The 12,746-nt window shown below is 37.1% G+C and overlaps 1 protein-coding gene across 4 annotated transcripts in view; it reads left to right on the plus strand.

The window, feature by feature from the left end:
- GFM2 (GTP dependent ribosome recycling factor mitochondrial 2) overlaps positions 1–12,746 on the plus strand; it is a 49,969-nt gene extending 37,223 nt beyond the window's left edge. For all 4 annotated transcript variants that reach the window (XM_032278284.1, XM_032278286.1, XM_032278299.1 and 1 more), the window contains 6 exons: positions 3,181–3,257; positions 5,491–5,629; positions 9,726–9,905; positions 10,089–10,204; positions 11,417–11,599; positions 12,251–12,746. In XM_032278284.1, the coding sequence (XP_032134175.1) occupies positions 3,181–3,257; positions 5,491–5,629; positions 9,726–9,905; positions 10,089–10,204; positions 11,417–11,599; positions 12,251–12,379 (824 nt within the window). In that variant the 3' untranslated portion in view covers positions 12,380–12,746. The remainder of the gene's footprint in view (positions 1–3,180; positions 3,258–5,490; positions 5,630–9,725; positions 9,906–10,088; positions 10,205–11,416; positions 11,600–12,250) is intronic.

Below are 12,746 nucleotides of genomic sequence, written 5' to 3' on the forward strand. Positions count from 1 at the left end.
CTAGCACACACCCAAACTCTTAAGTGTGATATGTAATGCCCATGATTCCAATTATAGTTTCCATTAGATTTGGTTACGTATAGTAGAACCCCCCCCAAATAACAATTGCTTTAATAGGACAAAAGTTTATTTCTCTCTGTCTCGTAACAGAAACCTTGAATTGGTAGCCAGGGATTAGAGTGGCTCCACAATGTTGTCAGGAACCCAGGCTCCAGTGTTTTTGTCCTGCCCTTCTGAGTGCATAGCTCCTGGAGCCTTGGGCATCACCTTGGAGTTCCTGACAACAGAAAGGAGTAAGGGGAAGGAAGAAGATATACCCCTTTTCTATTAAGATTTCTTGTATGTCATTGGCTAGCAATGAGACACATGGCCACCTGTTGCAAGGAAGTCTTGTAAAAGCAGCCTTTTAAGTAGGCAGCAGCAGAGTGGAGTGGAAGGCTGCTAGTAGTCTCTGCCACAGACTTCTTGCCTGGCTTCATTTCTTGAAACTTCCTCCTTCTTTTTGACCCTCTTCTTTAACCCAAAGAAAAATAAAACTATAGCCACACCTTATGCTCCCACAGTAAAGTAGCTGTGATTTCCCGAAGATACCATGCTCTTTTTTGCATTGCTATTTCTTTTCATTTGTTCTCTCTTGCATTGTAATAGTAGCCCATGAACTTAACTGCCTGGAAAACATTCACTCTTCCTTTAGGTCTCAGTTCAAGCATCACCCTTTATGAGGCTCTCATTGAATTTCCTGTATTAGACTGTTTAAGGACAAACCTTCTGTTCTGGAGGTGGCATTAAAGCCCCTTTTCCTTTGAAAACAAGTTGGACTCAGAGATTATGGAAAAACAAAAGCAGTTGTTATTGCTTCCCCTTGTCTTCCTCAGGACCCAGTGGGGGGAAAGTAGAAGGATCTTTAGCCCAGTAGAGGTTACATTTGCTTATCTCCCCAGATGGAGTTCACATGAGAGAAATCTGAGTGTAGATGTAAGACGACCCCTCGTACAGAAAGAAAATGAAACTGAGTCTTTTCGGGTCCACTTGCTGAAGGAACAGCACTAAGTTAAAATGGGCACAACAGCAATTTTTTTGTTACTTTAAATGCCTTAAGGCCAGCTAGGTATAGTTTTGACTCTAGTGGAGAAGGATCAGGTGATGATGAATCTGGCTGCCTATGTATACCAGAGTTAGCCAAGCTGGTTCTATCAGGAATGGCCAGGCACATAAGAGCAGGGGCTGCCCAAACAAAGTAACCCATGGATTCTTTTAAATATATTTGAGAGTTATTTTATATTTCAAATGCAGCATGAGCACCTACATTCAAATTGCAGGATTGCAGTTAAATTGCACCAGCCAGTTTTTCATCTAAGAACTCAAGCCTTTAACTACTTTAGGAGAAAAAGTTTGGTGTCCAAAGTCTCGTTAATGGGCATTAGCTTAGGGGTCCTAAGCCCCCCAAGAGGGAGGGATTTACCAAAGCTCCCTTACTTAGACTTCCTTCAAGCGTACCTACATGTTTCTTTTTCTGTGCTTTTATTGCACTTACCCCTTAATCCAGTTATAACCCTTGATACCTGTTACAATGCTAACGTTGCAAATATTTTTGAATGAATTTATTTTACAGTAAACGTTATTTTTATTCCGAAAGTCACTTGGTGTCATATGCATGTACTCTCTTTATCTGTATGTGCTTAAAAATAAAATATCCACAATAATGCCTCTTAACCTTGAGCATGCATACACATCTCTTAGAATTCTTGTTAAAATGTAAAACTCTGACTAAGTAGATCCAGAACCTAAGATTCTGCATTTCTGTCAGCTCCGGGTGTTACCAGTGTTGCTGGTCCTTAGAGCCCACTTTGGGATGTCAAGGCTCTAGAACAGTATTGTTCAATAGAAATATAATGTGGTCTACATATGTAATGTGAAATTTTCACCACATAAAACTGGTGAAACAAATTTTCATAATGTATCAAAATATTTCAATATGTAATCGATATAAAAATATTACTGAGATATTTTACATTCTTTTTTTCATATTAAGTCTTAGAAACCTGGTGTTTATTTTACATTTACAGCACCTGGCAATTCATAACAGTAATACCTCCAAATGGCTAATGATTACCATTTGGATAGTATGGGTCTAAAAGGCCTGGTTTGTATACCTAAGATACCTTGAATGCGTGACTGATAAGGTTGGCTCATTAATCCAGTGCTCAGCTCTTTTCTTTAGCTACACTTTGTCTGTGGAACTTCTAACATATATCTTTTATAACAAGAGGGAGAGTATACTTATCAGTTAATTGAGTATATTAAAATATCACTTTAGATGGCATATTTAATGCTGTCTAAAATATATATTTTCTCTGTGGTTGTGATAATTCATCAGTCATCATACTGGTATCTGTTTATTTATGATGTAATTTTAGCCTCCTTTTGCCACTTCCTCATTATTGCCAGTTTTTCTGAAGGCATTTTACTTTTTTGTTAGCTCCTAAATTGATCTTTGGAAAATATAATCAGATGATGTTACTGCCCCTCTTAAAACCCTTCAGTGGCTTTGCAGTGCAAACCTAAACTTTTCACCATGGCCTACAAGACCTGACATGATATGATCCCTGCCACACATCTCCTTCCTTATTTGATGCTATTCTTCCTTTTGCCCACTGATCTCTAGCTGCTAGTCTTCTTGCTTTTTTTCCCAACAGCAAATTGTTCCTTGTATAGCCATTCCCTTTATCTGGGATTCCTTTTCTTCAGGATTTTGCTTATAGGTTTCTTTTTTGTTTGTTCATTTCTGTCTTTACTTAAATAATCCTGGAGAGGCCTTCCTAGACCACCCAATCTCAAGTAGCCTCGCATCATTATTATATCACGTTGTTTTTGTCTTTGCAGTATGTATGGCTATTTGAAATTTTCTTTTTTCTTTCTTTTTTGTAAAGACGGGGTTTCGCCATGTTGCCCTGACTGGTTGCAAACTCCTGGGCTTTAGTGTAGCTAGAGAAGATCCTTCTGCCTCAGCTTCCCAAAGTGCTGGGATTATAGGTGTGAGCCACTGTGCCCAGCCAAAACTTTTTTTTTTTTTTTTTTTTTTCAAAATTTGTTTGCTTATCTACCTGTTTTACCCACTGGAACATTTAGTAAGTTATTTAAAAAAATGAAATGTAAAGGTAACAGTTGTTTATCCCTTAGATTTGGAACATGCATTGAAATGTCTTCAGCGTGAAGATCCAAGTTTGAAAGTGCGACTAGATCCTGACTCTGGACAAGTAGGTGTATTATTGCTTACTTCAGAAGCCTTTCTATGAGAGGGGAGGGGAGAGAGAGAGAGAGAGAGAGAGCGAGCGCGAGCGAGCGCACGTGCGCGCATGTGTGTGTGTGTGTGTGTGTGTAAAACATTGATTAGTCTGTGCCCCGAAAGAAAAACCTTTCTTTTTTGATTCTCTCATAATACAAAAATTCCTGCTTTTTATGTTGACTATCAAGCTAAGTAAACAAATTTTCCTTAATTCTCTATATAATTACACTTCACATATATAAACTGTTCTCCAACATTTTTTTTTACCTTTCCTGAAGACAGCTTTTTGTGAAATTTTGAAATAAGTTTTAATCAAGACAAAGCCTTGAGGCTTTTATGCTAAGGCTTATAAAAGCAGCACGCTAGGAGGAGGATTGGAAGGTGCTTGTGAAGATGGTAACACATCTAAAATGTAGAGAAGTGGTAAACTACAGTGTAACAATGTGAGAGGAAGTGGAGTTTTAAAGTAGATGCTGTATAATATAGCACAGTAGAACAGATGTTTTGATTCATCAAGAAAAGATTAAATTATATTCTGCATCCTCTTTATAGGAGTGCAGGGTAATGTTTATATAAGATGTTAGAAGGAGTTTCTTAAAAAGATTATAAATTTGTTTTTAAAAAGGATAAACTGATTTAGTTAATCTAGAAAGTATGGAGTACTTTATTTTCCCAAAATGCCAGCCAAATGAGCTAGTAATTTATTTTAATTGATACTGAAGGGTACCATAACAGTAATTAAAACAGAAACGTGTTATTTTAAAAACCTATTATTTAGGTAATAGAAATGTAATCCCAGCACTTTGGGAGGATCGCTTGAGCCCAGGATCCACCAGCCTGGGCAACATAAGGAAACACTGTCTCTACAAAAAAAATTTTAAAGTTAGCTAGGTATGATGGCATGCACCTGTGGTCCCAGCGACTTAGGTTGCTGAGGTAGGAGGGTTGCTTAAGCCCGGGAGGTCGAGGCCACAGTGAGCTGTGATCACACCACTGCACTCTAGTCTGGGTGACAGAATGAGATCCTGTCTCAGAAAAAATAAATAAAATAAAAACTGACACTACTTTAAAAAAAATAGCAAATAATATACAAATCTACCAAGCAAAGAATTAAGTCCCATTCTCTGTTCCTCCATCTTATTCTACAGGGTAACCACTGAAAACTTGGTGAATAGCCTTCCACACTTTTTATCCAAACACATGTTCTGCCATCCTGTGTTATGCAGCATAGTATAAATTTGCAAGTATACATGTACAGATATCTATAAACAAGTCATTTTATTTGTATTATTTTAGTTTGCTTCTCTCCCAAATAGTTCACTTTTTAACTTTTTAAAGTGATTTTTAAAAAATTTATGATTACAGTTTTATTATAGCAAAAGGATTTAAATTAGGATCAGCCAAAGGAAGAGACACATAGAACAAAGTCTGAGAGGGCTTTAAACATTTGCAGTGCTTCCTTTATCCTCAGGGACATGTTACCCTCTTGGCAGAGTATTGTCAACCAGGGAAGCTCACCCAAGCCTTTGGTGGCCAGAATTATTATTGGGGCTCGATCACATACTGTCCATGTAGTTGACCTTTAGTCTCCAGTACCTCCCATAGGTACAAGCTAACACAGTAATACCTTTAGTCTTCATTGGTTCAAAACAGATAAAAGTTTCTCCTTAGTATGACGGTTCAAGCTAGTCTGAAGGTTTTGACTACTTACAAAGCTGTAAACTGCCCTGGATGATTGGGAAATGCCCATGTTGTTGAGAAAGGTCATTCCCTCCATTTACAAGGTATAGCCCTCATTCTCGTGTGTCATGACAGTTGCCTATATTTTTATTAAGGAAGGGGCTTTACCCTCCTCTTATAGGCACCACCCAGAAACCGACATCAATTAAATTCATCTTCCATTGGCCAGAAATTTGGCTTTGTGGTTGGGAAGTGTTGGTACATAGCTAAGCGTTGGCATCATTAGTCTTAGCCAGATGCTACTTGCCCAGCAGATAATTCAGCTATCGAAGAAGAGGAGAATGGCCAAGTAATTCACTTTTTATTGATTAATTATTCCAGTCAGAAAAGTCAAAAGCAGTGTTTTGATGTAGGAGCCCCTGGCCAAAAAGAATTACAAAGGAAACTGTAATTAATGAAAAATATATTGCAGTAAATATAATTTACCCTTAATCTTTGTTTTACTTCCTTCCTCTGGTAACCAGACTATTCTGTGTGGTATGGGGGAGTTACATATAGAGATTATTCATGATCGAATCAAGAGGGAATATGGACTGGAGACCTATCTAGGACCTCTCCAGGTGGCATATCGAGAGACCATCCTAAACTCAGCTCGTGCCACAGGTAAGAAGTAAAAAACTTAGGACTTGTTTTCTCTCTCTCTTTTTATCTCTCTCTCTAGTTGCTTAAAGCAGTGTTCACAGTCACTAATATCTTCTATGAGAGGAGACAGTTTTTAATATATGTGGGTTTTTTATTTTTTAGGATTTTGTTCTGAATACAGAAAGCCCTATTTCATTGTCACCCAAAACATCTCCTGGATGACCACTCATCAATCACATGTGCTTTTCAGTGGTCTTGGGATAGGGTAAGCCATTGAAGTCAATGGCTTGTCCCAGTCCTCACTGTCAGAACTAGCCTAAGAATTTCAAGTCAATGTGTTATTTTTACTCTATAAAGTAAAAGTAGGAAGTCAGTTTTAGTACTTAATAAATATGATTATTCTGTGCTGATAGTAATCTTGAGAAAGTATAGTTTTTATACTTCTATTCCCAAATGTAAGAACTCATAATATTTCTACATAGAATTTTAATTTGGTTCTCTTAAGCCATAGAACATGACAACAATTATTGCTACTCACCCCCAAGAAGAAAATGTGGACAGGCTTGTGGGAAATTGTAAAAAACAAAAACAAAAACAAAACAAAACAAAAAAGAGTTTAGGATAACCAAAAGTCCTGATGGTTACATTTCATTGAAACTGGAAAAATTAAACAAGCAGAATACAGGAGCAAATAGCATGAGGAGTTCTCTTTCTGGACTGTTTATCTGGAAAAACTAAAAATGCTAGAAAACTCTTAACTTTTAAATGAATGTCTGAGCTGACTAGAATGTGATAGAAATTTCCAGAGGTCAGAAAGGAAGCAGGAATAGTAATCTAGGAAAATAAGTCAGCACCATAGGCTATAGCTATTCTGGAGGAATCTGTAATCATCTCTAACCCTAGTGCTTGAGAGCAGTATCCTCATGGAAAGAATTAACTAGGAAAAGTCCTTTCCACAAAAGCAGAGGGCAAGGAAACTTGTCTGTCTCTGTGGTAAGGGGACAAGATTTCTGAGAATTCGTAATCATAGGCTTCGGGTACAGGTCTTTAACTTAAGTTCATAGAACCAGTATGCCCTGAAAAACTCCACACCAAGAAGAACTTATTGTAAAGTGCTCATGACTTGGTAGTATCCCAAGGAACCTGGAAAAAAAGGGCTTCCCCAAAGATATCTATCAACCCAGGCATCAAAGAAATCCCACACATGGCCAGGCATGGTGGCTCACACATGTAATCCCAGCACTTTAGGAAGCCAGGGTGGGTGGATCATGAGGTCAGGAGTTTGAGACCAGCCTGGCCAATATGGTGAAGCCCCATCTCTACTAAAAATATAAAAATTAGTTCAGCATAGTGGTGCATGCCTGTAATCCCAGCTACTCAGAAGGCTGGGGCAGGAGAATTGCTTGAACCTAGGGGGCGAGGTTGCAGTGAGCCAAGATAGTGCCATTGCATTCCAGCTCAGGCAACAGAGCGAGATGTTTCAAAACAGAAAAAAAAAAAAAAAAAAGAAATCCCACACAGAAAAGAATATTTACTCACAAAAAAATTCTCTTTAAATCACAAAACCGTGAGAAAAAGCACAGTGAGCAAAAAGGCAATAGAAATCATATTCACACCAGCATAGGCTTCAGTTATTGGAATTATGAGATGCAGAATATAAAATATTATCTTTGAAGAAATAAAAGAGGGGAAAGTACAGTTGACCCTTGAACAACATGGGTTTGAAGTATGTGTCCAGGTCCACTTACACATGGATTATTGTCGTGCCTCTGCCATCCCTGAGACAGCAAGACAAATGTTTCTTACTCCTCAGGCTACTCAATGCAAAGATGATGAGGATAAAGACTATGATGTTCTACTTTTACTTAATGAGTAGTAAATATATTTTCTCTTATGATTTACTTGGTAACATTTTATTTAGTTTATACTATTGTAAAAATACAGTATAAAATACATATAACATGTTAATTGACTGCTTATATTATTTTTAAGGCTTCCTGTTAACAGTATTCTATAGTAGTTAAGTTTTGGGAGAGTCAAAATGTGCACATGGATTTTTGACTGCATGGGGGATTGTCACCCCTAACCCCCACACATTGTTCAAGGGTCACTTGTGTTAGGAACAAGAAACTATCAAAAATAGTGAGGTGCAACGGGCATAATCTCACATATGTGGAATTTTAAAAAGTCGAGCTTGTAGAAGCAAAGAGTAGAATGGTTGCTACCAGAGGCTGAGGGTTGGGAAGATGGGAGAGATGTTGATGACGTGGGGTACGGAGTTTCAGTTAGACAGGAGAAATAGGTTCTGATGATCTACTACATAGCATAGTGACTGTAGTTAATGATGTATATTTAAAATCTTAAATAAGTTTTTTGACATGATACATATGTTAATTTGCCTGATTTTTATCATTCCATTATGTATATATATATGTATGGAAACATCACGTACCCCATAAATACATATAATTATTTGTTAATTAAAAACGAAATAAAGCATAAAAAATGGTAGTGGAATATCATGCTGTGTGTGAGAGAGGAAATGCTCAAAAAATGATGGTGAAAAGGGCATATAAGGACATAGGAAGCAGCTTGAAGAGACTCTACTGGCCAAAGCTGGATTAATTTGAATACCAAGATAAGTATAATAATTATAGACAATTGGGAAAAAATAATTTCTAAGTTCATACTTATAATACATAGATAAATAGGGAAGAGGGAGGGTTCTTCCTTATACTGGATGACAAGTACGGACTGTTAGATGTTGGGGAGAAGGGCAAGAGTTGGAAAATAGTCCAGACAACTCTCACAAACATGTGGAACAAAAAAGCAAGTTGCAGTATACATATGGCATAACAAATTCAAAATGAAGCTGAAGTAAACTATTGATTAGGGATACATGCATATTTGATACAATGCTAAAAAAAATAATGAGAATAATCTATGATAGTGGTTGCTTCACAAGGCATCTAGTTATTGGTAATACTCTTTTTAGTAGTTTCATGAATGCTCATTTTTTAGCTTGTGCATATATATTTTATATGTATAGTTACTTATATATAAACATGTATGTATATATTGAGACACTCTCACTCTGTTGCATACAATGGCAAGATCTTAGCTCACTGTAGCCTTGAACTCCTGCACTCCAGCAATCCTCTTGCCTCAGCCTCCCAAGTAGGCTACAGGTGTGCACTACCACAACCAGCTAATTTTTATTACTTTTTATAGAGATGGAATCTTGCTGTATTGCCCAGGCTAGTCTCAAATTCCTGGCCTCAAGTGATCCTCCCACCACGGCCTACCAAAGTGCTGAGTGGGATTACAGGTGTGAGCCACCACACCCAGCCTATATAATTTTAAATAGAAAATATTTCACAGTATAAAAGTGAGCTTAAAAAGGAATTTTGAAGAATTATAGACTATAATTAATTCTTAGTTTTGAATTTGGGTCACGAGTCACTGCATTACATGGTTACTCTCATAAATATGACATAGTTTTGATTTAGTAAAATGTTGGAGGTTGGTAACAGACAGAGTAAAATATTGGAGATTGTTGGTTGTTAACAAATAGGAGATACTGTTTTCAATCTTACCAAAAAAATTTTACTAGTTTTTTGGGAAAGAAATAGTAAACAGTATTGCTGGAAAAATACGCAACATAACATTTTTGTGAGTTGACAGGATTTAAAAATCATTTAATTTTCTTTTTTTTTTTAAATAATTTAATTTTCATTAGCTTATCTTTGTACATTTAAAGATTTTATCATTTGATATATTTTTATTTAAAAATATGTAACTAAAAGAATTTCAATCACCTACAAATATTTCAAAATGTTTAAAAGTATAATTTTCATAACACGTGCCTTAACATATCTTAACATTAAAATAACAGGTGATGCAAAGCAGCTTTTAAACATTGAGCTACATAGAAGCAGATGCTTTGTTGATAGAACTCTTTACTCTGGTTTTTGTATTGTATTTAGTGCCATTGTTAATATTGTCTCCTACTTTATCTTGTATGAGACCCTGAGCTTGTTGATAATTTTGCCATTTATAGTACCTTGATAGCTTTCCAGAATTAATCTCTGAGGTGCCATATTCAATTTGTTTACAGACACCTTAGATAGAACTTTAGGAGACAAACGGCATCTTGTGACTGTAGAAGTGGAAGCAAGGCCAATTGAAACATCGTCTCTTATGCCAGTGATAGAGTATGCTGAAAGTATCAGTGAAGAACTTTTGAAGGTCTCCCAACAGGCCATTGAAAATGGAATTCACAGTGCATGCCTCCAAGGTAAGTCACTCAAAGGAGAGTAAGCATTAGTAGCACACTCAACCATTTAATCACTCTGTATATTTACAGATTATTTCAGTCTTTTTCCTAACTTTGTTAGTGTTTTCTATTTCTTTGCACTTCTCAGTTACTTATCACTACCCATCGAGCATAGTATGATGCAATTTTTTTTTTCTTGTCTAGGACCACTGCTTGGATCCCCAGTTCAAGATGTAGCAATTACTTTACATTCCCTGACAGTTCATCCTGGTACCTCCACAACTATGATTTCTGCCTGTGTCTCAAGATGTGTACAAAAGGTATAGAAGTATCCTAATCCTTATTGCTTTAAGGTGATTCTTCTGAGTATAGTACCACGGATCTTGCAGACAGCTGTGCTTACTTAGCCTTACCTTGGAAAGCTGTAGGATACTCAGGCACTATCCCAAAGCAGGCCAATGGAGTACAAGACTGGAGCACTCAGAAACTATGGGCTGCATAGGATTTAAAGTTTTTGAGGAAGCCATGTTGAAAGCATTTTTAAAGCTCTCCAGATAGGTAATATTGCTAGGGAAGGACTGTGAAAAGAGGACTAAGGACAGTTCCATGAGTATGATATGCCTTAGTTAGATACACAGAATTCAATCCCTTTCTTTGTTGTAGCATTTTTCTTCTTAATTTTTACATCTTTTTCAATTCCATTATTTTATTCTGAAAGACATTTTCAGTTTCCACATTCTTTATATGCATGTTCTTCTTGGCCTTTGAAATCTAAGATTGTAAATGGATAGTTATGCAAGAAAAGATTTTTTTTTTTTTTTTTTTTTGAGACAGAATCTTGCTCTGTCGCCTGGGCTGGAGTGCAGTGGCTCACTGCAACCTCCACCTCCTGGGTTCAAGTGATTCTCTTGCTTCAGTCTCCTGAGTAGCTGGGATTACAGGCACCCACCACTGCGCCCAGCTAATTTTTTACAGTTTTAGTGCAGATGGGGTTTCCCTATGTTGGCCAGGCTGGTCTCGAACTCTTTACCTCGTGAACCACCTGCCTCGGCCTCCCAAAGTGCTGAGATTACAGGTGTGAGCCATCACACCTGGCCTAAAAGATTTATTTTACACCATGTTTCTACTACCTTATTGCATTAAATTTTTCATTTTTTTAAAGCTCCCTCTTTATTGCTCTCTCTGGTATGTGGCATGGACTATAATTATAGACATCAGGAACAGAAACAGGTTTAAATAGAATAAATGAATCTTTGAAAGGGGAGGACTTCTGTGACACTGACCACATGTTCACAGGCAGTTTTTATAATCAGACTTTTTTCTAAACACCCCCTTGAATCACACAAGAGAGCTATAAATTCTGTTATCATTCCTATACAAGCAAACATTGAGGTTCTTGACTTCTTAGAAAATGTTACCTTTAAAGAGTTAAAGCAAGCTTATATATTTTTGTATGAGTTCTGGCTTAAGAGTATGGCAGTATTTAAGTTTTTATTTATGAAAGAGGGGTTAACATTCTTTAATTTCTTTAGGCTCTGAAGAAAGCTGATAAGCAAGTTTTGGAGCCTCTGATGAATCTGGAGGTTACAGTAGCTAGAGATTATCTCAGCCCTGTCCTGGGAGATCTGGCACAAAGAAGAGGAAACATTCAGGAAATTCAGACTCGCCAGGACAACAAAGTTGTTATTGGTTTTGTTCCCTTAGCAGAAATTATGGTAGGTACCTTTGTGACTGAAAAGTACATATTCTTAATTCAGGGGATATAATATGCCAATGAATAGACAATCAGTAACCTCAAAAAAGCCTCAAGGCTTTGATTTAGAGAATACATGTTGAGTTTCAACCAGCGGCAAGTGTTAGGACTTTGAATTTAAATTGTTGAGGAAATCCAGGGATCATATATAGCACTTCAAGTGGGTATTTACAGTCCTAAGACCACAAAGTTTGAGGGTGTGCTGTACCAAAATGTGGTGCCAGTCTATATGGCCATTTTTTCCCTTCCAAACATTTCTTCTACCTTTGCCAGTTTTAAGGCAAGTATCATTCTTCTCCCGCTTCAGCCTCTTGTGCTCTAGGACAGGCACCTGGGCTGCCAGCAGAGTAGCAGGAAGGGCAGAGCCATGTAACCGAATGCCGGCACCACAGAATACATCTGCAGCACAAGTGCACTATTTTGCTTTCTGTCCTCAATATTTTTATATCCAACTTACCATGCAAAAAATGAAATGATCTCTTTGAAGGAAGTGATATGGCTAAGCCACATGAGTGGCGACATCACTTTTCCCTGATAATAGTCAAAGGATAGCAGGAAGAAAAACTTGAGGCTTAAATTTGATAAGATAAAGGACTTAAATTATTTTGATTAGGGTTATTCAACTGCACTTCGAACGCTAACATCAGGCTCAGCTACTTTTGCGTTGGAACTATCTACTTATCAAGCCATGAATCCTCAAGATCAAAATACACTGCTCAACCGGAGAAGTGGTTTGACCTAAACGTTTTAGTTGTTGGAGAGGAATTCAGGAGCACCTGGCTACTTCATTTTCAGTAAGAGCAATTTTTATTGCTTTATTGGATGAAAGAACTAGATAAGCTTTGATAGTGGCACCTGTTTTAATTTAAAGCCAATGTACCTGAATCATGCTGTTCATCTATGAAGTTATTACTCTTAGTAGTAAACACTCAACTCTGGAAGAGTGGTATCACGAAGTTGTGTTTCTTGTGTGTCTTCAAGCTTGTCTCACAAGAAAGATGTCAGGCTTTATATATAAGATAGAGGTTCAATCAATAAAAATATTTTATTCAAAAAACAGTCTAATATCTTAATTTACACAATTTTGAAATGAAGTTGATTGTAGTACA

The sequence above is a fragment of the Sapajus apella genome, unplaced genomic scaffold (genome assembly GCF_009761245.1).
Source record: "Sapajus apella isolate SASKATOON/1434 unplaced genomic scaffold, GSC_monkey_1.0 scaffold1, whole genome shotgun sequence".
Lineage (NCBI taxonomy): Eukaryota > Metazoa > Chordata > Mammalia > Primates > Cebidae > Sapajus > Sapajus apella.